This window comes from Vidua macroura, chromosome 3, assembly GCF_024509145.1.
Source record: "Vidua macroura isolate BioBank_ID:100142 chromosome 3, ASM2450914v1, whole genome shotgun sequence".
Taxonomy (NCBI): domain Eukaryota; kingdom Metazoa; phylum Chordata; class Aves; order Passeriformes; family Viduidae; genus Vidua; species Vidua macroura.
The window spans coordinates 96,113,999-96,140,428 of NC_071573.1; the positions used below are offsets into that span (position 1 = coordinate 96,113,999).

The following is a 26,430-nucleotide window of genomic DNA, read 5'->3' on the forward strand; positions in this document are numbered from 1 at the left end:
GGAAAGTAATAGACCTTGAAGAGGAAGCATAGCTGGGATATGCAGCCACTGCATATAAACTGAATCCAAGTTTCTTGGTTGTAGTTCACCAGTAGTGATCACAGTAATGGTTACAGCCTAGAAAGAAGTGATTCCCAGGACTGTGGCAAAGACAGTTTTTCTTTGTTGTAGATGTAGTGTTAATGTGTAAAAGTAAGTGAATTTCAAGTATAATCTAGATGGTAATTTAGGTTAGAGTTGCAAAGTATTACGTGGCTCTAGGTATGATACCCATTCAGAAGGGATTTCTCTTACCTCATGCAATTGAGAAATAAGAGTGGGCAGTCCTGCTGAGCTGCCCTTTCCTGGACAACATTGTTAACATTATCCTTATTTTCCCTAAGTTTTCTCACTGAAGACTCTGAAAACTAAAATTTAAGGGTCTGATCTATTTTTTTGTGTCCCTTACAAGATCTCCACAAGGTCCCTTTCTGTAAGTGTTACCTGCAGTCCTCACAGGATTCTGTTGTCAAACTCCAATCAGAAAAATGGATTAGACTGTCTTCATGGCCATATTTACTTTTTCTGCATTATACTTTAAACCAAATAAAAACTTTTGGACAACTAGCATTTAATATGAATGCAAATTGAGTGTAACATGGAGATAAATGCTGTTATTTTTTACCGTATATAAATTTCTAGTACATAGGAGCTCAAAAGCAAATTTGAAATCAGGCTGAAATAGCTGGTAATTCTCTAGCACTGAGTTAGGTAAGTTTTACAATCACTGTTACATGACAGAAATGCCAGAGATAAATGCTTTGTATTTCAAATGGTTAAAGAGAATAGTTTTCATCCCTGTTCTGTATGATTCAAAATATTAATAGAAAATTGTAAACTGAAAGTCAATGCTATAGCAGTCACACACGATCACATTGTCTTACTGATTTATCCTCCTTTCTCTGTACGTTTTCATTCTCAGGTACTCCTAGTTAATCTTTATTTTACACATGGCCATTCATCAAATTAGTTAATTTGAAACAAAAATAGAAATAACTTTTGCTTTCTTTTTTGTACTCACTGCAAATGCATGGGAGGAGAAAACAACTGGGTGTAGAATGACTTTTCCTCTTAGGTAGGATATTTGAATGGAAAATTATTGAAAAGGAAAGTTCTATTTCTACTTGTGGTAATACTTTTTCTTCAGCCACTTACATGGGACAGCATTTGTGGGATGCATTTGCTTCCAGCCTCCCTTTTACTGACAGGTTAATCCTGAGGAACACTGAGGACAGGATTTTCAGCTGTGCATATTTAGCTCTACTAGTCCAGTGTAGTTCTGAATGCTACACTGAGGACTGGCAAAGAGATCAGTGATCACTAAAGCTACAGTGATGAGTTGGACTTGCCTCTAATGCTTTTTCTTTGTACACCTGTAACAAAAATTGTTTTTTGTTGTTTTGTTTTTGGATTTTGTTGTATAATCCTCCCTTAGCTTGGCTAGGTTTGTAAATAAAATGAGTGACTTCATTTTCATCTAATAAACTCCACAGAAATTCACCAAAAAATCCACTTTCCCCTTAAAAAACACCAAAATAACCCACAAAAAAACCCACACCCCACACAAACAAACAAAATCCCACAACTTTTACCTACAGTAATAAGATAACATTTACAGTAAGATAATAATGTAAACTGATAAAAATGTTATTATATTTAATCTGCAGATGTCCCAAGACTATTTTAGAGCATGAAAAGATCTGCTTTGACTTTATAGAAAACTGAACATTAACTGACATGCCTCAGTTAATTTTTACTGCATTCTTCCTGTACTTTTAGGAGAAGGTGAGAACCTGTGCAGTGCAAGAAGTTAAGTTTTAAACTCTCTCATTCAAAATAATATTTTGATTTTTTCCTGCTGTTCCTTATTACATCTTGCCTTCACTTCATGGTGAGGCATGATGTGTTATCATGGAGGACTAATTTGTGTCTTTCCCTCACTTTCTTGAAGTTTTCTTGACTTACATTTACATTGTCTCAATAATTTTTTCCACTTAATGAGTTACACTGTCTTTTTAAACAATGCAGCTATTTCTAAGAATATAGAAGGCTATTAAAAATGATCCAGACTTGGAACTAAACAACACAAAAAATGAACAAAAAAAAAAAAACCCAAAAACGTGAACAAAAAGCTTTTCCTGGAAACCAGGCATTATAACCAACAATATAGCAAATCCTACTAGTAATAAAGTTTTTTAATTCAGACCCCTACACTCAGTGTAGTTTTATAGAAAAGCTGCTTCATTGTTTTTCAAAGCATTTTTTGGTTGTTTACCTGGTTAATTATAAGATGCTTATGGTTACAGTTCCCTGAGACGACAGTATTAAGGACTTGTGGAAATTCAGACGTGGCATGTTCAGTCACAGTGTGGCTAACTGTGTGACATTTCCATTTTCCTCATACTGCACTCACTTTTTTATATACTCAGGACATACATAAGTAGTAACAGCAGTGAGTAAGGAAGCAGCAATCAAAACTCAGTGCTTTTTGGTTTATAGTCAAGTATTCCTTGATCTTGACGGCTATATACTGGAATCTCTGTTCCAGTCCTAGGTGTTGGCATTGTAGTTCATCTGGTGTGCTTGTATGATCTATTATCTATCTTTACATATTAGCAAAAGGCTGTGTGGTTCTAGTCTTGTCATATAGGTGACTATATTGTTAGACTTAGTGGTTAACCATAATCCAGCACCATCTCTTGTTAGCGTGCTGCACATACCTGCTCTCCTCAGTATGGTGTTTCTTTTGAATTCCATCTGGAAATAATTTTGGCAAGAGCAGGCCCTATTGTACATTTAAATCCATATTTCTACAAGAAAAGTCACTGTTACAAATGGATGTGGGGGTTTAGAAAAGTCCTTGCCTTTTGCCCAGGACTCTAGCAGCAATCAGTAGCTTTATTGAGGCAGCCAACACTTCAATACCTACTCTCATTTGCAAGTCCTTTAAAAATGGCAGATTTGGTCTATTTTAGAATGAATTATTCACTTAATAGACAAAAAACTAACAGATATAAGACTTAAACTAATACTGCACAGGAATAAAGATAAAAAGAGAAACTACTAGTAGATGTATACAGTGCAAGATTAAAGGTACCAATTAATATTACAGCTAGCGAAGAAATAATATAACTTAGGATTCAATGTATGTTACCATGCAATTGTTGGTGGGGCACATATCAAGATCCTTTCCCTCAATCTCCTGCGGGAGGTAACCATGGGTTTGCCTCCAAACTCCATGAAGGAGTCTCAAACACTTCAGGGTGTGTGTGTAGAAAGCTTCTGTGATAACTTGTGTGTCTTTTATAGTTCGTAAAACAGTGTCTCTTAGTCAAGAATATTTCTTTTATCTCTTCTCATATCTGCTCTCCAGACTAAGATGTTGATTCTTAGCTGAGGTCTGAGCCCTTTTGGCGCCAGAGATGACCCCTTGCTGGGCCTTTTAGCACCTGGATTATCTCTTCTGTCTGTGGTAGAGAGGAGGGGGGGTAGGCATCTGACACAGCCTGCAGGTGCATGACAACCTGCAGCCACTGGGTAGGTGGAATCTTGCTGCCAATAAGGGAGAAGTGAGGGTTGTATGAGCAGAAGTGGAAATATCTATTTGACAAAATGCCAAATACATGTTGAACAATTTGCTGAGGAAGCTCAAGGTTTGGAGACATGGAGGCTGTGAGCTGAGAAAGCTCTCATCATGGGAACTCTCCATCTTGAGGAGAAAGTTTCCTGAAGAATTTCAACATCTCCTTGCTTACGACATCCTCTTTTTTTCTTTTGGGATATGTAACAACCAGCAGGATGTCTGCCCATAATGATACATTTTACTGGGTCTCACATTCTTACAAGATCTGTTTATTCAGTCATTTCCTATCTCGTAAATTCATCATGGTACCTGCCAAGATTTGCTAAGAAAAGGAACATATGGCTGATACGTTAAGTTGTAAGAAGAAAGCTAACTCTATCCCAAGTGAAACTAGGACAGACTATCTTCTTACCCCTTCAGGTATCAGACTGTTTCTTTCTGCATCCATGCAAGACAGGTTACAGGCTTCTCCTTTAAGTCTTATTATTGCACTTTCTTGTTTTCCTTTTTCCTTTCTCCTGTATGTTTCCCAAGGGCCTGGGTGGCAAACTCTGCATTTTTTTTTTCCTATTGCAAACCTGCCATGTAGTATCTGTAGTTAATTTCATATCTTACTTTCAACAAGTAAGGAGAACTTCTGAGACTACTTCTTCCAATAAATACCAGATACAAATTTAGAAGTAGGAATAAATTTATTTTTAAAAAATCTTGTAAACAATGCAGCAATTATTTCTTTGTTTTCTTTGTTCACTTTTTCCTATCTACTTGTTTACCCACTTTTCATGCTTAAGGACTAGTCTGCTATCTATTAAGGTAATAGTCTTGTTGTGGTTTGAGTGTGGGGCCTAGATAGGCTCAGGTACCAAGGCACATTTAGTTATGGCTATTTATCAAATACATGTAAGTCGTATATGTTCCTTTTCTGGGTTAAGTAAAGGCGACCTGTGCCCTTGAGTCAAGACCAGTGATTTTTGTCTTCATTGGTAATTTTGATGATGTGTCATGATACTGAGCCTGTTGGTGGCCCTTCATTCCATGGGATTTGTTGGTGTGGCCATTGTTCCGAACAGTACTGTCGATAATAATCGGTTGACCCATTTTTGCCAATATCTGTCTGAAGTAGTGTAAGGCATATAGCACCTCTCAATAACTGCAGAGCCTAGTCCAACTACTCTTAGCCCATGGGCACAGACTCAGGCTAACAAGTGGAGTTGGTACCAGGCATTTAACCTTGTAATGCTATTGGTCAGTGAAGCCAAAAGATGGAGAGGAAGTGACACCATCACCCTGAGGCAGTGGTCAGCTTAGTTACCCTCAGGGCTATTATTGGGAACACGAGGAGGTGTGACCTTGGCAGCTCTGCCCAGCTCATAACTATGTCCTACCCTAAGACAGCTACTCCCACCAAATTTAATGCTGTCACCATCCAGGTCCTGCAGCAGGAAAGATGCCCACACAGGACACAAATCAGCACAGGGATTCCCCACTTGACCTCCTTGCTATGGGGACAGGGCAGTCCAGGAGAGCACTGGTAGGGTCATCACAGTAGTCTTACTGATAAGTAGAAGGGAAAAGAACAAACTTAAAGTGTTGGTGATCTTTCTCTTCAAGCTATCCTAGTCATTGTGAATGGGTTTGTTTCTTAGAACAGTTTCTAGAAAACCTGAAGAACATGGACTGAGTCAAGTGCTCCAGCCTTTTCTGCTGTGTACTTCAGTTTGATGATTGGAAGTAATATATGTATTCATTAATATTTTCATGCAGACTGGAACATAAAAGTAAAATATTGTACATACACAGTCTTTTTTCAAAAATGCCTCTTTATGTCAATGATTTTGGAGTGTTTTAAGTAGAATCTTCTTCTGAACTCCCCATAGTACATTATTCATTTAGATAGATAGGTAGATAGGTAGCTAGCTAGATATAATACTTTTTTTCTAATGAGAGGTCTTTTACCACAAGTGCCAGTCCTGGGTGTTAACAACCTGGTAATAATGACATAATAGGTAGGCATTGGCCTACCTATAGGTGGATATAAAATCTTCCTAAAACACAGCAACAGAAATAAGCACTGCAATTGCCCTCTCATGTTGCCCATTAAGCTTCAGTCATACCACTTCATATGAGCAAATAACAAGACATGAAAGACCTTCCCAGAGATAAAATTTCTATCATTTTTTTAAGTGAATCTAGTAAGTCTTCTGTGTAGAGCTATCTCATACATAAAAGATGCATATTTGACCATATAGTTCTTCCCATGATATTTGAAAATGTCATTCAGTGTGCAGCTAATAAAAGTATAGCAATTTTTTCAGTATTACTCTGTATTATTCATTTTAGCTGTTATAAGCAGCACTGCACCTGTTACCAAGTAGGCTCTTATTTATACAATTATTGAAATAGTGCTCTTTTGAATGGTGTCTACATCTTATATGGATAAAATTTTCTACTATATATGTTTTTCAATATATTCCCTTTCTGACATCATTCTTGGAGCTCCTGAAATTTTCTGCCTCACCAGTTGACAGCTTGCAACAATAAAATGTCTCAAAAATATAGGAATATTTCATATTGGTATCCTGCCAATTACAGTTCTATTTCTTACATTCTGTATATTCAAATGCATCCTGAAGTTTTATGTGGAGTACTACTTTGTCCTGTAGTCTCCTAGAAACAGGGAAAAAAACCAGGCTGTTGTGCCATGGGGGGTACATAATTGCTTCTGCTTGGTAGCACACCTGTAATGAGTGATTGTTACAGAGTGCACATTGGGTGCTCTGGAACCCATGAGAATAAAGAGTTTCAAGAAACTGTAGTTACTATTGAACAAAACAAAATGCTAGTTAAAAAGCAAAAAAGGTTAATTTAAAAAATGTTAATTTCAGCTTTGCCATTCAGATTTATAATTAGTAAGACTGTCTAAAGAGTTTTTCTTGCCTATAATGAAATAAAATTACACAGTCAACTGTAGCACTGTATTTTATTTTTTTTTTTAACACTGATACAAATGTCTGTCTCACTTCACTCTAAACCATAAATAAATTCATCTGGAAAGAAAAATTATATTTAGCCTGCAGGCAACCAAAAGTGAAATAAGTTGTTTCTTTGTTTGACTGAGCCATACACATTGGGTTTTCAGCTCCATATGTGCATGACATTAATGTCACAAAATGATAGGTTTGTTTATTTCCCCACAAACATTGCAGTTCAGTTTTGGCAAGATGTTTTAGAGTAGAGTTTTCTTTCACAGTTACTTGCAAAGCTTCTGTGGCTTTCAGTCCAAATTTCATAGTCATGAAATTTTGTCCTTACATAACGAATTCAGGACTGATTCAGACCTAAAGTCTACTGAGCTGACTGTCCTTTTTCTGACAGCAGCTATTAATGTTTCCTCAGAAAAGCCAAACAGGGCAAGAAAGTTATGTTTTTCTAGTCATAGCAAATTATATATGATCATAGATTGAAATAAATTTGTGTCAATTATCCTGATCATGATACTTAATGATACTCAGCTTTTAGCATTTTACTTTGCAATTTGAACATCTTGAAAAGAAGAAAGTTTTTGCATTTTTTAAACGTAGCCTTTACTAAGCTTCTATGTAGGAATCATTAAGTATGAGTTTAATATATTCTTTTAATAGGAATATTTGAATACCTGTAATAAGCAATACTATGAACTATTAAAATAGAAATATCAAGATTATACCAATGTTATGCAAATAGATTGCTTCATAGGGCTCTCTATCAATCACATAAAAATGCATGTTACCTCTATTTGAAAGTATAAAATGCCAATAAGTAGTACCCTACTTGTCTTTTTTATAAAACGGCTAAAGCTATTCACGTGCTTTCTATTTGTTGTATGATCATGCTAAAACAAACTAAAATATGGAAATATTTATTCCATCGTCTCCTTGTGATGGGATGTATTAGGATAATATATTTTCAAGGTGTAAGTATAGGTGAAATAAAACAAGAATTAAGTAAGCAGACAGACATTAGTTCCTGGAAAGCATCTCTTGGGAGTGAGTCACTGAATTTAAAGTTAGGGGTGTATTCTGATTCAGATCAGATCTGAACTTTGTCAGTGAGTGACCAAAACTTTTGATGCAGTTCCAAATGAAGTAAAAACCTATGAAAAAATTTTCATTAGCATGGATTTCAAAGAAACTGAATTATATCAGCTGAAATTGAATCATGTCAAGTGCCATGTTCATAATGCGGCAGTTTTCAATTTTTAGCATAGACTAGTGTAGTGCAGTATTCATTGGACCAGAAGCAATTTTGAAAATGTATGAAACAATTCCTATTTTTTTTACCATATGGATTATTTTTATCCACCTAAAATGAAACTGAAATTCCAGATATATTTTGTTTCACTTTCCCCTGAGTCAATATGAACCTATGTCTAGCATGATAAGTGTTAGAAAAAAAAAAAGAGCAATATATATTAAAATAACTTATTATCATAAGATTATGGTCTTGGCTACTGAAATAAAAGTTTATATTTGTCTGAATTGGTGAAATTGTAAAACACCCAGACATAAAATATATATATAGGAGTAATCTTATATACAATTTATATATGTACAGAAAAAGAAAAAATACTTTATCTTATATGTTCAGGAATTACTGTAAAGATGGCATTCTACCCATTACTGTTCAGCATGTTCCAAAAAAAGTTCCCTTCAACTGTATAATTATTGTCAACAGATGAAGTGCTATTATTATGTTGTCAGGCACCATGAGCTACATATTATTGAAATGTCAAATTCAGCATACTGTTAAACATATGATAGGTTTCTCTAGAAAAATATTGATAAGGGTTTATCTTCCTTGTGCACTTAAATCTGAAATGAAAAAAATAAACATTTGAAGTAGACTATCACTAAAAGTTTTTCAGCATATGCTACAAAAAATATAGAGAGATCTGAAGATAGAAAACTAGAAAGACTAGACTAGAAAACAGTGGTATTTTTGGTTGAAAAATTAGAACAAGTATGCATACACAATAGCTATGAAAATGCACATATCTGAGCTATTAGTGTAGTTTTCCCTTGTCAAATAAAAAAGTATGTACAAATTTCTGTTCTGGAAGAATGTCACTTCAGACATAGAAAAGCATACTAAAGTCTGAATACACAACTCACAAATTCTGCTCTCTGTGATAAGGAATTAAGTGCCCATAAATCAACACTGAATGATACTTAGGAACTGATCACTCAGATTCTAGAGTACTTTTAAGATTTTTTTTTTTTAAGTAATTGAGAGCCTAGGAACATCTTTTATGCTCCTTCACATATTGTATTTTCACCTAAATTTATTTTTTCTACAATTTTTTAAAGCACAGAACTGTTACACTTCGTAGACAACCAGTTGGTGGCTTGGGCTTAAGCATAAAGGTATGGGTAACGTCTCTTTTCTTCTTTTAAATTTCAGTATGTCCACTTCAGTCTTGGGATCTCATGGTTAATATGTCTCTCTTACAGGGTGGTGCTGAGCACAAAGTGCCTGTCGTCATATCAAAAATATTTAAAAACCAAGCAGGTAACTTATGCTATTTACTTATATTGTACTGTAGTTATTAATAGTTTCAGGAATCTGTTTTTACTTCAGTAAGACAGTTATGTTATAAACAAAATATTTAAAGTGACTTGCAAAAACATAAGTATGACAGAGGAAATCTATTGATGTACTTAACTTTTATAATGCAGAGGATAGAAAAAGTGCAAACCAATTTTTCTTTCCCCCACATAGTAATTCATTGCCATATGGTTTGACTAACTGTGCCTAGATGCCCACAGAGAGTGATTTTTAATGTTTGTTATGGTGAAGATAACACAAGATCTAAATCAGTGTAGTCTATCCCAGTTAAGTATTACATGGACATTTATCTAGCCAAAAGGAACCTTTGGGAGACCTTTTCAGACCTGAAACTGAACTTGGCAAGTTGGAGAACTGGTCTGGAAAACAAAGGGACTCTTTAGTGAGGAAAAGCTGCATGTGAGTGGACAGTGCCTTGCAACATGAATTAAGGGTCTTAGATGATCAAAAGCAAAGTCATGTTCTCTTCTCTGATGGATGTGGGCATGGGGATAAGCTTGTTCTTTTGTTTTCTTTTGTTTCCTTTACATATTTTAAGATTTGTTGTCTTCCGAAACTTCTATGTGCTTCCTCTCTTCCCTAGTATAAATCTACCCATTTCATGCAACCTTTCCTTCAAAAAAAGACAAAGACTGTGATCCTCAGTGCATGTCCTGCTCCTTAAAGGTCTCAAAGCCACTGAAATGATCTTTTTTAACTCATCAAGGTCTTTCCTGCTTTGCTGTAATGGAGATTAAGCACATTTGCTTGACACCATGTTTAGACTCACTCTTTACTAGGTCACATACTGTGCTGATTTTTCTCCTCTGCATTTTCTTCAGGGGGTCCTTTTTTACTTGAAATGAATACCTGATTTCATCGGATACATAATGAATATTGAATGGATTGTCTATGCCTGTATCCTATTGGAAAAACTGCTTCAAGTTTCCTGTGTACAGTACTTACATTTCTTTTTATAATATTGTTTCTGCAGTGAGGAAGAGAAGATGTTTTTATATCAACTGCATATGGAACAGTGATATGCTCCTTAAATACACAGTATAATAACAATACCAAGAAAATGTGCATGAAAATAATAACAGTAAATTAATATAAGCATTCAGATTTAAGGGAAGTGTATCAGGAAATTAATCACCAACAAGGAAAGCTATGTCCTGTTCTCTTAGGGCATAGTACTCTCAATGAAGGTTAGTAGTGAGTTTGTATATAGAATACTTACATTCAAAGTTTTGTACATTGTGAGTAGTTTATCTGTATTTATTTGTAGAGAAACAAATGCAACAACAATTTTATGGAGTCAGCTTTTTACTTCAAGTTTGAAAATCTCTCCTCAGAATGTACTTGTTTTAAGATTTTATAATCTTTTGTCTGAGGAAACTCCAAAATCAGTAGTGATTATAACCAGAGGAAGTGCTGTATCACAGCAAGCCCATATGAAGTGTGCCTGACTGGATCAGTGAATGGAATGAAGACATTGACACACCTAGCAAGGTGTCAGTGTCAGTCCTTGGCACTAATTGATGGTGGATGGGAACTGACTGTCAGCATCAGTTCATCATCCTACTGTAAAACTTTCAGACCTTCTCTCTGTGAGTTCTCACAGGCAGCTCCTCGCAACACTGACTCCTTTTCTCTTTCTTCCTCACAGTTGGCTGACTCCTTCCTGTCCCTTGCAGCACACAGTAACCTCTTACTGTCCCCTGCATGACCACCTGACCCTTGCTCCCCACAGCAGCACAGCCAACTGACTCCAACGCTCTTCTCAAGCAGCTAACCCACTCTTTTCTAACACCCATCCTTATTGGACTGTCCGTATTGGACACAGCTCTGACCTATTAAAGGCAAAGCTGTTCATACTCTTTGGTAATTAGTACAGTGCAACTCCTCAGGGGTGAGATTGCCTTCAGCACTATCTCTATTTTCTCACAATCCATCCTCCCACAGCAAGGTATGAAGGAAGTAGTCAGGCAGGTTGCAGTTAGCTCCTGCATCCCTTCTAGCCTGTCTGTGATTCAGGTAATGCTGCAGGTGTTAAAGATCAGAGATCTGAGATAGAAATACTTTTTGTGGCACATGGCTTACAGCATTCACGTTCCAGTTACTGAATTTCTGTGCAAGAGAAAATAGAGTGGAGTTTTTGTTTGCTTGTTTCTTCCAGAAAATGAATATTTCTAAAAAGCATCAAAAGATTTTCAGAATAATTTTGGAAGTACTCAACCTTCTTATACTGCAAAACTTTTTTATATATATTATCTCACAAATCTCAGAGAGATGCTGTTAATCAGTATGGGAGGAAGATAATAACAAAGGCTACTCTTTGTAATCAGTGTTACTTTTCTAGTATTATATATAACTGGAAATTAAGTAAGAGAGCATGTCTAAATTTATCTCACAGATGACATTGAGTCAGTATTTCTGGTTTTAGATTCTAGTGTTTTAATGTAAGAGAAAACCATGTGGCCATATTATTTAAGGGAAAATAAGAAGTGTTCTATAAGTATGTACATTCTCTCTCCATTTACATAATATATATATTGATGCACAGACATGCATACAAAAATGCAGATGTATTTACATAGAAAAGAATATCTGTAAAAAGTTTAATATAATGAGAGGGAGTGTTATACATGAGAGAGAGATGAGACGAGTGCAGATTTATCTAAAACAAAGTTTTGGACTGAAAATCTGTATATTCGTAATATAGATAAATCACCAATGGACTTTCATTACACAAGGTACTAATAACAGTGAAACTGATTGGCTGGCTTTAAGAGTGGCTTTTAGTTAAGCAGTGAAATTTGTTGCTGCTTCAAGCAAATATACTGAATTTTAAAAAATAAAAAAAGCCTTATTGTGCAGTAACAGTAGAAAATAAATAATAAAAAAGCAACAAAAAGGCAATTTCTTATCTGATAAAAAAAGCAATTTCTTATCAGGCATTTTACTGTTTTCTGTACTTGAGTAAAATTCCTGAACGTACATGACTAAAATTCTCCTTAGTAACTAAAGAGCTGATTTCCTAAAATGGCTGATAATTTGTGATACTTTTAATGAAATTTAATGCCTTTTATATGATAACACTATAAAACAATATTTACAACCTTACTTTGTTTGGATATAGTACTATTTTTAGTTCCAAAGGTAGAAGTATAATAGAATAAAACAGTTGTTTCTTTTTTAGATCTCTATAACCTTTGTGCTATCTAAATTATTAGTTGTCTATTTTTGTACTGTTTAATTTTTTCAAACATTGGATAAGTGATTTTGTTGGTACTGACCTAAGCCTCAGCTGACAGCATTTGTGCTTCAGTTTTTGAAATGGGATGAACATTTCAATAGGATTTAATTTCATTATTCCACAGAAGCACATCCATAGCAGCAGTGCCTATAAATACCATTCTTATAGTTATGACCTCTCAGCTGTGATCACTGTGTTTATAAATTTCAAATTAAATTATTCTAGATCACTCTTCTTTCCTGAACAAGTTCACTGAAACATACACAGAAACTCAGTTCAAGAACATAACTTTACATTTCTGAAACACAAGATTAATTGGTCACTCAGTGCTGGAGACTGATGTCCAATGTATTGCAAATCACAATAAAAAATATCCTGAGCTTTTCATAAGCATGACCTCCTTAACAGTATTAGAGCAAGTTTTGCTAATTCCAATGACTCATCACCAAGTTTGGCCTTTTACATTTTTTCTATTGATTCTGTCTTCCATTCTAGCAAAGGTTACATTTTTTTTTTTTCCTACCTCCAAAATTTTTGCTAAAATTAATTGCAGAGGGAAGAAAGTTCTGTGTCAGACAGAATGAGAAAAAGTAAATGCAAACTTTAAAATATAATGTAGAGTTTTAAACACCAGAGTAAAGTGATATAATTAGCTACAGAATAATTTTTATCCCATAGGAAATTATTTCACTTCCAAAATCAGGTGGTTTTCCTACCCATATATAATATCATCAGTTGACTCAGAGTATTAACAACATTGCTGACAAACTCCCAGATTATGGAAAGAATTATTGATGTTGAAACTTCTCAGTAATGTTCTATAAGCCTGATTCAGGTTGATTTGGGGTTTTTTTTGGATGTAATTTAATACAGTATGGTTTCTCTTGTGTTTTCCTTTTGAAGCTGGTTTAAGATGGAGTACATTGCACAAGTGGTACATTGACTGGTGATTTGCTATTAGTTTCTAGGTGTGTTATATTTTTATATATGGGCTATAATCATATTAACAATTTATTTAAGGCAAATAATGCTGTGGACTTGCAGTCAAATAAATGTAGAGTCCTATTCTTAGAGCTGTGTAATGTAATGTCCAGAACTTAGAAAGGAATCATATCAGTCTGGTTTTCTTGTTGTACAGTGAATCCATCGGATCAATTAAAAATAGTTCAGAGAATCTTCAGTTGCTATATGTGGGTAAAGTGTACAAGATTTCATGTGTTTACATCTTTCTCTGTGTATTCCCATTTTTAATTATTTTAAATCAAGAAGATTCTTTATGAGTTTGTAGTTTGTAGAATCTAGATTATGGAGGTTGTAAAAATGAATGCATTTTGAAATCTAAGTTTGTCCTATGTAGAAATGATTTACCACATACAATATTGGAAATTGTGGGTGTTTAAACACCAAACAATAAAGTACTGTTTTGTTGCATAATTATCCAGTTAACAATCACATTTTCATCTGATGCAACTTTTCATTTTGTGAGACCTTTTGCAATAATTTGACTACGGCTGCGAGTTCTGCTCATAGCTCATGTAATATGTGAAGTCAGACAAGCAGCAATGATGAAACAGAGCAGTAGGTTCAGCTCATGAGGCATGATGAAAATAGGTAAATAAAATTAAATAAATGACAATGGAATAGGGTTAGTTTGCATTGTGCCACTTTCAAAAAATCTCCCTTAAGAGCCAAAATTAATTAAAGTCTTACTTTGAATGCCTTTTCCCACCTTCTTTAGCAAGTTGACTCACAACTCATGTTCTGCTGTGCTGAAAAATCTTCTGGTTTATGCTAAGTCCATTTCTAACTGATGCTGTATACTCTGTCAGGACTGGAATGAACTCCAGACATTCAGCACCTGAAACATTCTTGGCTTAAAACCATGTGCTCTGCAAACACAGACTGTGTCCAAATATCACATCCTGGCTCCTGCATTCAGGGCTGTCTGGAGGACACGGCATCAGTTTGATGAGGGCTTTTAACAGTTCCACATGCCAAAGATGGTTTGGTGTGAAATTGCATGTGATACCTCCTCCATATTTCTGGGTTTTGGCGTTGACTCGTCACCAAAAGGGTACAAGCACAGTAACCCAGCCTAGTCTGAACAAGCTTGTGGCATGATGTGAGATTGCACCAAGCTGCACAGCATGGTTCTATCCACAGCTGCTGTTCTTCATCCCTGCAGCTGTACTCAGTTTCACCAGCCTTGGAGATTCATTCCACTGAGCCAGCCAGCTCATTACAGATGAGTTAAGGGCAAATAGAGGTATTTAAGTTTATAAGGAAGCCAGAATGGATCAAAAATTTGTTATATTTTGTGCTAATGAAGGTGAAGACTGAATACAAGGCCATCTTTGAACATACAGCTTTATTAGAACATAAGGCCTCATTAGAATATAAGACAGCTGAAGCTGGGTGGTGTTTAATTTTTGAACATTATTTCCTAATATCACTTTAAAATTTCTTCAGGTTTTTGTTTTAGCATTAATCTTATTTTCTATCAATCTTTTATTATCTTTGACAGTGTTATTTTTCTTTACTATTAGAAAGCTACTGATACATGAAGTTAGCATACTCATTGTTTTTTCTCATGGACCTATGCCTCCATCTCTAAATTTATTTTCAGAAGGCATGGAAGAACATTCTTAACAGTTTCGCTTTTTTTTTAAACTGTTGCCTTCTCAAGACAAGATAGGTCATGAAAGGCAGCACCTCTTAATAGAAGGAAAATCTTAATGAACTCTTGAAGATCACACAAGTAAAAGCAAGGTATTTTGATCTCTGATGCAAGAATTTTTTTCTATTCAACCTAATAAGAATATATTTAAGGTCCAATGTCTGTCAATAATTGAGTTGATATAGTTGTGTTTTAAATCACAGATTAAAAGTCTTACTTGCAGCAGGTGTATCTTTACAGTCAGGAGTGTAATTATGTCCAATTCATGGAAAAATAAGTCTGGATATATTGAAGTTGTCTTTTTCATCCTTAATACTAATTTTTCCAATCTTTTCATTTAATCCAGTTTCTTAACTATTCCTTTATATTTTCTTTATGCAGTTAAATACTTATGCATATATTTAATGTTAAGCTTGTGAATTGAGAAATCCACGAAGTCAGTGCAGCTCACTTTGTGCTTTAAGCAGCATTTTTTTGTCATAAGATATAGTACCTTGCATGTTTCTCGTGTGATTCAGGAATTCAACAAAAATTGAGTGAAAATATGTACTTTGACCAATCTTGAAAAATAAAAAGACATCATATTATGTATAGACTCAAATCTGCATAGAAATGTGCATCAATGAACTAGTTGTAAGTAAGTATTTCCAGAGACTCTGTTCAGTAAATTTACCTTTTCACTACTTTGGAAATTTTGGAAAATTTGATACAGCCCTTCTTCAGCCCTAGTGGATAGGAAAAGTAAGCAAAGCAAAGCTAGAATTACTGGTTCTTTTCCCTTCTCACTGAGTGCAAAAGAATTTTTAATAGTTCATGACACTGTTAAAGGTTTGGGGGTTTTTTTAGAGATTAGAATGATGGATAATTTACATTTGGGAAAGTTTTTAAAATCTAACATACTGAAAAATAAGATATTAGGTTTTTTTTAATGATTATTTTCATACCAATACTTCAGCATAAGCCCTTTTAGGTTTCCATCCTGCTTTCCTTCCTTCAGTATTACTTTTGAATTTAATCAATGTGCAGCATTTAATCAGCATTAAACCTCTTCAAAGATAATAAAAGTGAAGAGTAAAGGTGATGTAGCATTATTTATCAAATAAAACTTCAAGAGGCAACCTGGATTCTGGAAAAGTTGCATTTATTGTTTCAGTGAATAAGGTTATATGTTCCGTGGTAGCCCAAAGCTCTTTTTGAAGTATTTTGGTTTTAGTGTTGTTTCATTTTACACATAGTGACTGATAATTGTAGAGTAGCCTTTCATAAGATGAAACGTCATGAAGATGTTGCCAGTGGGAGAAAGTTTCACAAAGTATGGAAGATTTTACTTAATATTTTTGTCATGTAGGGAGAATGTGATTTCATGGAAACATCAACAGATGTCTTGTCTTCAGGTTTAAAATATGCCTTAGAGAAACAGTACTGACTTTTTATCTCCAAATAGTTTTTCCAGATACTTTATTTCTAATATATTTCTAAACTATATTGTAAATTCTGCATTGTAGTGACACACCCTCTAAAATTTCATTTATGATAAACGTATTTTTGAGTAATGATCATTGATTCTAAATTATAGACCACTGGCTAAACCCAAAGTCTTTCATCACAGACATGTTAGCAAGCAGGTGTCCAGCCTATTGGTTTAGTATGTAGCATAATGCACTTTGAGAGAAAATTCTCTGATTGTCTGAGTGTTTGGTATTGACCACATAATTCTCCTTCTCTCATTTACTTATGTAGACAGCCTTGATTGTTTTTCAAGATTCTGCAAGCAGGATACAATTGCTTTGTGCTCTTAAACTATAAAATGTATTGGCTAACAGACATGAGGTGGCTGGGGATATTGCAGTATTCATCACCCTGTGGAATGAGCAATGAGTCTTTGCTGACCTGGCAGTCAACAGTTCTGGGGGAAAGGTTCAGCCTCCAATGCTCCATAGGAGACAAGGGAATTGTCTTCTATGCTGCCAAGTTACAATCCTCCTTTTACTCGCTTTTCTTCCTTGAGGCTTTGCACCTTTTCATATCACTGCTTTTCCTTTTTAAGCCTTGACCTGTTAAATAGTGTTATTTCAAGAATTTTAGCTGTGTCTAGAAATTAGTCTTTCCTTTTTTGCATGAATACTAGTCTATATTCTTATAACTTTTTTTACAATGCAGCTGTTTTCTCAGAAGACTTAGACAATGTTGCACAACTGTGCTGTTGTATTATTATGCAGTGGATCACAGATAGATGAACATCCAGGAAAATGGTAATACCTGTGTACCTGCCCACAAATCTTCATCATGCACACTTCCAGGATCTCAGCTTTCACACAAACATTTTCTGGTTCAGTATGATTTGCTTTCTTGCTCTACATTTTTCTGTAGCCACCTCTTACAAAATTTTTTTCCAAATTAATTTCTAATATTTCCACATCTCTTTATTTACTGTGCTTTTTCCTATATTGCTGTTTCCAGCTGATCTTCCCAAAAGCAACAGCTGCTTTGACCATCCAGCAGAGTCAACAGCACAGGGCTTCAGGAAAGCAGCCCTGCTGCTGCCCACATGTGCTGTCCTCATCTCATCTGTGGCCTGCAGATCAGCTGACTGGTACTTGTTGAAGAGGAAACAAACACATCTGTCTTGCTGCAGGGGGTTGGAACATGAATCCTACTGTGACCCCCACACAGACAGAGTGATATCTGAGGATTGGCTTGCTAGGGATTTCCTCCTGAAGGAAGCTGAAGACACACTCTTCCTGTGTTTCACCTTGTTTGGTTGCTGTCCAGGTTCTACACTGATTCTCGTTTCAGGGACTATTGCAGTACTTGTAAGCAAGGTCTGCTTCTGCCTGCTGGGGCCTCTTGCAGCCATTGCAGCAGGAGTGTATCACAGTGTGGAAATGGTGTGGCCTAGGATAGACTGTTCAGGCATCCACAAACCAGAAAGTTTTTTGTACTAATTTTCCTTGGGCAGCTTCTCTTCACTTGAGAGCATTTAGACTGGAGGACCAGTCTGATCTTGTTTAAAATCCCTGAAACTTACAGTATGGATATAAGGAGCCTCATCATCAACTGCTTTGATTCATGATCTGTTTCTGTTCTGCTTCTTCACACATGCCTTTTTTATCCTGGGTTTCAGCTGGGATAGGATTAATTTTCTTCTTAGTAGCTGGTAGAGTGCTATGTTTGCGTATGAGAATTGAGTATGGGAATGATGTTGATAACACACTGATATTTTAGTTCTAGCTAAATAGTGCTTTCCCTAAATCAAAGACTTTTCACTGTCCCTTGCTCTGACTGCAAAGAGGTGCACAAGAAGTTGGGAGTGAGCATGGCAGGAGAGGTGACCCAAACTGGCCAAAAATATATTCCATGGAAAAGAAATATTCCATCCCATAGAACATCATCCTTGGAATATGAACTGTGGGGAATTGGCTGGGAGCTGCCAGTTGGTGCTTAGGGATGGGTTGGGCATCAGTCAGCAGGGGATGAGGAATTGTACTGAGCATCACTTGTTTCTCTTGGGTTTTATTGCACACTGTCTCCTTTCCATTATTATTATCATATTTTATACTTCAGTAATTAAACTGTTCTTGTATCAACCCACAAGTTTTTTTTTGGTTTTATGTTTTTTTTTCAAGTCTTCTCCCCATCCCTGGGGGCTGGCATTGGGTAGAAGAACAGGGTTGGAAAGGAGGGTTGAGCAAATGGCTGCATGGTAAATAGTTGCCAGCTGAGGTTAAACCATGGCCACTTGCTGATACAAACAATGCTTACAATTTCTCCACTCACTTCTGAGTCAATCAGACACAGTGGACAAGGGGTGCATCCTTTGAATTCATCCTTTTCTTCTTTGCTGCAGCTGGAATTTCCAACTCACCCTCTTCCTTCTATCTACAATTCAAAGATGCTTCCACTTTTTAAAAACAGCCCAATGGCCCTAACATAAGCACTGAATTAAAAATTGTTCACATTTTGCACTATTGGTGTATGTATTACTAACATCTCAAATAGAAGTTTAGTATTGAGATGCCTACGCTAATGTTCAGCACCTCTACCAATATATGTACCCAGAACAGATTACTTCAGATTGCTTTGTGACAGATTTGAACTGCTTTAATTCCATTAAATTTCTGTGCGTAGATGCATTTTCTATGCCAGCTATTAAAAATTCTATGCATGATTTTAAATACAAAGTAGGATGAGAAGTGGGGTAAAGACCTCCAATGCAACTTGTAACATGATTTTTAAAATAAATAGTGAAATAGTTCCTAAGTATTTACTAATGAACTATAATTTTTATCTGCCAAAAGAGTGATGAACAATTTCTTTTTTAAAAAGTGTGATTTTGTAACAAAGGCACATTTGCAGTAGCAACAACTAAATTGCAGAAATCAAGAACACTCTATTCCGTCTTTTCTTTCTTTTTTACTTCTACTTTTGTTTCTTATAATATTGTCTTCGTTAACATTGATGGCATTCTTCTAAGCCTCAAGCTGTGACCTTAAAGGCCATATATACGACTAATAGTCCTTCTCTAATACCATCAGTCTTTTCAGGATAAGAGCTTTAATTTTAATTAATTTAAGCAGTTCATGAGATAAACATCCTCAATTTCCAACAAAAAAAAAAGTTAAAAATTTAGAAGTTAGTGAATAGACCTCAAAAATGTAATTATTTGTATCTATGGACAGTTCATTGAAGTTTCATTACATTATTCCCATTAACTTTGTAGGTAGGAAACATGCAAATTGTAGATCAAAATAATGTTATTCTTAGGGGCAAAACTAACTCAAACTTCATGTTAAAGAATTGTATTAAATTCGAGTCACAATCTCTTTAATTACAGCAGTCCCTGTTTCCCTTTTGTGGAAGAATAATGAAAGGTGTGAATCACATTTTCCACATAATTTATTGAAATCCTTCATTAGTGAGAATTGACATTTGTATTCCATACTAAACAAGTTCTTTATGCTTGGAAAGTAGCTCTCTTAATTTGTTTAAAATTGCTAGGAATCTATTACCTTTTTTGGATGAATACTGATTGCTGTGCTATTGGTATTTTCACAACCAAATCAGTTTCAAATGAGGATAACAAAGAGTGTGTTAAAGCAATTGCTGGAAGAGAATATAGACTTTTTTTCACTACTACTATCAATTAAAATCTACTCCTTCTGTAATCCCACAGCTGAACAGACAGGAATGTTATTTATAGGAGATGCAATAATACAGGTCAGTAAACATTCGCTTTTTTCCACAGACATTTGTTTCATACTTGCTTTTATTTCAGTAACTAACTCTGCATTACAAATCATTTTCTCCCTATCATATCTGTTTTTAGGTTAATGGTATAAATGTAGAAAGTGCTACCCATGAAGAAGTGGTAAGTCGTTCCACTTTGATTTTTTATTGGTGTAGAGAATATCTTATGTCCAAACTGTTCTGTCTCTGGTCTTGTTTCAAATGAATTTACTCTTTTTTACTATAAAGACAGTGCTATCATCAAGGTTGCTATATATTTGATTATTAAGACTTTTCCAGTTATTTAATTCCATTTTGAAATCAAATTGACCACAATGTTTGGTCTAACCTGAAACAAAATAATTGAATAGTGGTCAGCTTTTACTGATTTGCATCATTTATCAGACTGACTGTATGAGGACAAAGCCAGTTCACATTCAGTCGATGTGCAGTGCTTTTCTGGTCTGCAGTGAAAGGCCATAAAGATAAAAATTGTTACCCCTGTTGCCTGTTTATTGGCAGTATCTCAGAATAACATCTGTAGCAACCAGAAATTACATGGGCTTTGGCAGTCTTATCAGCAAGGCAGAAATTACATGGGCAAAGGAACTAAACTTGCTTTTATTAGTTGAAGGTGATCTCTCTAGGTCAAGATAAAGTGCAGCTGCATGATCTTGCAGTCCTTTTCTTGTTGTTGATTAATACCATCAAGCTGACTTTCTTACAGACAGTCACAGTAATAGTTAGATCTACTGTGTATTGGTGAACTGCCTTCCTGCTGCTTGTGTTGTTATTGCATAGAAAAAAATTTAACTTCCAGAAAGTTACTCCTCACAAAATGGTAAGTTACTTCCCTTAAGGATTGTTTGTAAAAACCAAGACTTGCTCCAGAACTGTCAGTGTAACACAACAGAGATGAGGAATGAGAGAGAAATGCATAGTGCTGCTCCTTTCCCCGTACATAGGAATTCAGTAGAAGCATTAAGCATAATTGCTACTACCACAGCCTGTTACTATGATCAGAATGGGGTTAGAAGAGTGTGTCAGGCAATAGAGAAAATAACTGGTTCTATGAGATGAGGTGGGCTGTTGACAAAGCTCCTGAGAGAATGGAAGATTTTTATTTCTTCTTTTATCAAAATTATGTCTTTCTATTTTTATGAAATAATGGTTGAGATAAAGTCCTCTTTATTTGAATATTATGAGTTTGCAGTTTGAAGGAAATGCTTTAAAAAAGAAGTTTTGGGCACCAGAAACACCACTGAAGAAGGTATATAACATATTAAGCTCATTACAATATATTAAGCTAGTAATATGATTATGAGTAGTTGTCCAGAAAGCAGGAGGTTAAGGATGAAGAACTCATCTAACCTTTAGAAAATCATACCTACATCTTCTCTCTCTGTAAAGGATGCCCTAAATGTCACTCAAGTTAAATGGGAGGTGCTCCAGCATTTCTGTTCAAAGCACACTCATCAATGAGGCTTGGGTATTCTTAATCCACTCTGGGTTCAAGTTTACACAACCTTGTTAACATAATACGATGTTAACATAATGCAGTGGAAGCCTGTCAAAGGTTATTGAGTAATTCTTTTGGTTTGCTCTATATGCATCTGGCACCATGGTCTCTCCCATATTCAGTCATCTGCTTCAAGGTGGGATTCCTGAAACACCATCCTGCAATACAGTTTGAAGGCATTTCTTGCTCCTTGCATTCTGGGTGCAGGAGGTCTTTTCTGCAAACACCTAACTCAAGATTATGAATTGTACTGTGTGATCCAAGGGACTGTGTACTGGGTCTAGGCTGAGGCTACATTAGTTTTCTTTGTGGCAGCCACTATGGTGGTGTAGTTTTGTTCATGACTAAAACAACATTAGTACCATGCCAGTTATAACTGCCTGTTATTGCTGAGCAGCACCTGTAGGCCATCAAAGCTTTCTTTTCCTCAGTTTTTCCCCTCTCAATGAGTAGACTGAGAGTGGTCCAGAAGTTTTAAGGGGATACAACTAGGAAAGCCAATCTGAACTGACCAAAGAGATAACCCATATCATATAACATCATGCTCAGCAGTAAAAATTGTGGTGAGTGTTTTCTGCGGGAAGCAGCCATTCCTCAGAGACTGGGTGGGCATCAGGAGGTTGTGACTGATTTCCTTTGCATCATTTGTTTTGGTTTTTACCTTTGTCTTTATTTGAGTTACTAAATTGTTTTTATCAGGAAACTGTCATTATCATGAAGGTTTTCTTCCTTTGTGGTTCCTGTTCTCTCCCATCCTACCAATGGGGGAGGGGAATGGGAGTCAACCCACCACAGACTGCTGACAGTGACGCTGCTTGCAAAGGTAGATTCTGGATTACTCTGCTAGTCCAACCATAGTGATAAGCCACTAAGGGGCAGAAGCAAATATGTTTCTTACTTTTTTTGGTGTTGAACTGATGTTTTTTTTTTCTGTTTGTCTTGTGGTTTAATTATTTTATTTTTAAATTATAACTCTAACAAATGTTTTCAAAAATTTTCTCTCAGTTTTTTTATTCTGTTTGTTTCACAATGGCATTCCTTGCTGTTTAGACTGTTTCTCTGCTTTTAATTTCTGCCATTTTAGAATGTCTGCTGGTTCACCCTTGCAGGACGTGAGGAGGTGCATTCAGTCAGCACATACTCAGAAAACCTTTATTTTACAAAACTGAAGCTTAAGTGTAATTGTACATCAGTAAGGCTCACAGATGTTAAAGACCTAAAACCCATTGGGGTTAATACATGGGAGAGAGAAGGCTACAAAATCTGAGAACTTTAGGAAAGGAGGCCAGTTTGTTCTGTCTACTACCTACCTTCTTCCCTCCTGAGATGTTTATGTAGTTAGCTGGTCCTGATTGTACCAAATAGGTAGTTTTGTTTCTTGACCCTTGAACTTCAGCAATGTTAAAAGGTTAACTTCTAGGCAAGCCAAACAATTAGCTACTCTGTCAGCAACAATTTAACAGCAAACTGATTCTCCTGTTTTTTGCTTCTGACACTAGAATTTGTTTTTCTCCACAATTATTCAAGCTGCTACTATCAAACATTAGTTCTGGCTAAGGGTATGGATAGAATAAATATTCAGAATCGGTGCCAAGAAAAATTCTGCTTTTGTAGTAGGTAATACAATAGTGTGGATAATTGAAAATAATTTCTTTTTCTTGAAACCTAAGTTTATTTTTAGAAATAGTCTACTGGTGTGGAGAATGCAGAAAATGTTAATTCAGAGATTAATATAGTTTCTGTATTGTGTATTAGAGAGGCAATTTAATTTTCTTTCCCTGGTGGCTAATCAGGTTGTCAACATGCATAATACGAAAGGAGCAGTCAGATCTCCTGAGTGGAGAGAAAGAGGGAAGCAAAGATAAAGGAATATTTTGATTGAAATTCACAAAGGTGTACAACTTGGTGTTCTTTGTCTGGGACTTCAATTTTCAAGATATTCACAATAAACTGTGAAAGGAAATGAAACATGAAGTTGCAGTTTTCTGATTCAACAGAATTTTTTAGATTCATAGAGTCAGAAAATGGCTTGTTTGGAAGGGATCTTGAAGATTATCTACTTCCAACACCCCTGCCATGGGCAGGGATACCTTCCATTACACCAGGTTGCTCACAGTCCCATCCAGCCTGGCCGTGAACACTTCAGGGATGGGACATCCTCAGTTTCTCTGGCAACCTGCTTCAGTGCCTCACCACCTTCACAATAAAGAATTTCTTCCTAATATCTAATCCAAACCTCCTCTTATTGAATTTAAAACTGTTCTCCCTTGTCCTATCACTACATTCTCTTGTAAAAAGCCCCTCTTCAACTCTCTTGTAGGCCCCTTTAGGGTCTGGAAAGTCTCCCCTGCGTTTTCTCTTCTTCAGGCTGAAAAACCCCAACTCCCACAGCTTGTCATCACAGGAGAGGTGCTCCAGCCCTTTGAGCATCTTCTTGGCCCACCTGATAATCACAGGGCTGAACAGACTTCTTGGCATTTTGTGGTGTGAGACTGGGTACTTTTCTCTCCCTGTTCTTAGTGAAAGAGAAAAATAAGATTCAGAAAGATTTTTGTGAGTCCCCGAGGTAAGCACTGCCCTCTGCTGAAATGCACTAGAAGAACCTACTTGTTTCCACCATAAGCAAATTGTAGGGGATGTGATGAAAAACCTTCTCTGTTGCCTTTCAAACGGGAATTGGACAGGGTTCTACATAATCTCTCATGTAGACTGTTTTTTATGAATCTATGATTAGTTCAAATGTAATTTTGTATGAAATTAATCCTATTTCAAGGATTAATAGACTGATTAACTAGAAAATGCAGGAGAGGGCGTTTAGTTATACAAAAATAGAAAATTAGGTGTTGCATGTTATTTTTTTCTTACTATATCTTATTCATGTATTTTATACTAAATTAGTATGTTTGACACATTTTTAGTATTCCACACAAATGTTAATCTCTTTGGAATTTTGCTTAGTGATCCAGGAAAGTACTTGGAAACATTTATTTATTTTTATTTACGAATATTCTCACAGAAGGACATTGCTAAATAAACAATATCCGTTAAAACAGAGAATCCATTCAGTGGGAATAATATTAGATTTTCAGAATTTGAACAGTTTTTAGTCAATAGTAATTATTTTTTTAAAATATTGAGTATCAGATGTTTACTGTAATGCTATTTAATGTGTCATTGGCATGTCTGTGATGGCAGTGATGAACATGTTCATCATTAGGCTAATTAACTGAGATACAAGGATTGAACTTCTAAAATTAGAACTAAACTAATTGTTTATCTTCATTGAGATAATAAGATTTTATTTTCATTTGTCCTTTCATCCACCAGCCCTTCTGCATTAGCTGTTTTTGAATTGAAATTCTCTGCATGTTCTTCTGGAATTCAGTTCCAAATGTTGGAACACTGATTAGGAATTTTATCCATATAATATCAGAACAAAAGAGATCAAATATAAAAAGTAGTGGAGAATACACAGATATAATAGGCACATAATGGTTAACTACTCAACAAATACATCAAAACTAATAAAATAATAAAAAACATAGAGCTAGAGTGACGGATTAATAAATAAAATCATAAAAATAATTATAAAATATTTTGTCAAAAAGATACGTGAGAAATAGCAAAAATATTTTTATTTACAAATTTTAATGTGTAGTAATATCGTATAGTCATATTAATAAGTAGCTATTATTGATTTATGCTGTTATTAAAATAATTATTCAAACAAATTAAGATACGTATTTACAATGTGAAAATTGCAGTGTTATTTTCTGTTAGTTAAACCACATGTTAATATTCTAATATGCAACTTGTTAATATTTGAGGCAACAACCTCATGACATTTAGAGAAATTAAAAATAAAGTTTTTGTTTGATATACACAGAAGGTTTAAAAACTTAAAATTACTGCTAGAAATAGTCAACAATAATAGTCAACAATAGAGACCAAAGTTCAAGGAAAATTTTTTTTAGCTAGATTGCCCAGGTAGTTGATACACTAACATGTATAGATACCCTTATGGACCTACACATATTTCTGACCCTAGACTGACTATTAACTTCAAATTACTCCTTGAATTTCTGCAGTTTTTCCTGTGGGAAGCTTTTTTGGTTTTAACATGCTTTTTCACCCAGTAGAAAGGATGTTAAGAAGTAAAAAATGAATAGTGTAATTCAAGTACAACAAGTATAAAATGAGAGCTTGACTACTTAAATGAAGGAAAAATGAATATTTTTCTATGTAGACAAACTGTATGTTTCATTTCTTGGAGGCCTATCTTAACAGTACCAAGATTGAAACTTCACAGTTCTTTTACTTTGCACAGTACTGCAAGATTTACTTGAATAATTCGTCCTTTGTACTGCAATTTTTTTGTTTTCTCAGCATAGAAGAAATATTCTCTTAATATTGGAAGGGTAATTTTACCAGATCCAGAAGAACCAGTAACTGAATTTTTTTCACCTCATGTGAAGATTGTGTGATTCCTCTGCATGTCATGAAACCGTTTGATTTCTTTCTTCAACTGCATGGTTCTTGCATTT

The 26,430-nt window shown here is 35.3% G+C and overlaps 1 protein-coding gene across 1 annotated transcript in view; it reads left to right on the forward strand.

The window, feature by feature from the left end:
- Positions 1 to 26,430, forward strand: part of SNTG2 (syntrophin gamma 2) — a 132,105-nt gene that overhangs the window by 16,724 nt on the left and 88,951 nt on the right. Inside the window, exons 6-9 of the mRNA XM_053973308.1 lie at positions 8,968 to 9,024; positions 9,112 to 9,169; positions 20,315 to 20,358; positions 20,468 to 20,509. Coding sequence (XP_053829283.1) covers positions 8,968 to 9,024; positions 9,112 to 9,169; positions 20,315 to 20,358; positions 20,468 to 20,509 — 201 coding nt within the window. The remainder of the gene's footprint in view (positions 1 to 8,967; positions 9,025 to 9,111; positions 9,170 to 20,314; positions 20,359 to 20,467; positions 20,510 to 26,430) is intronic.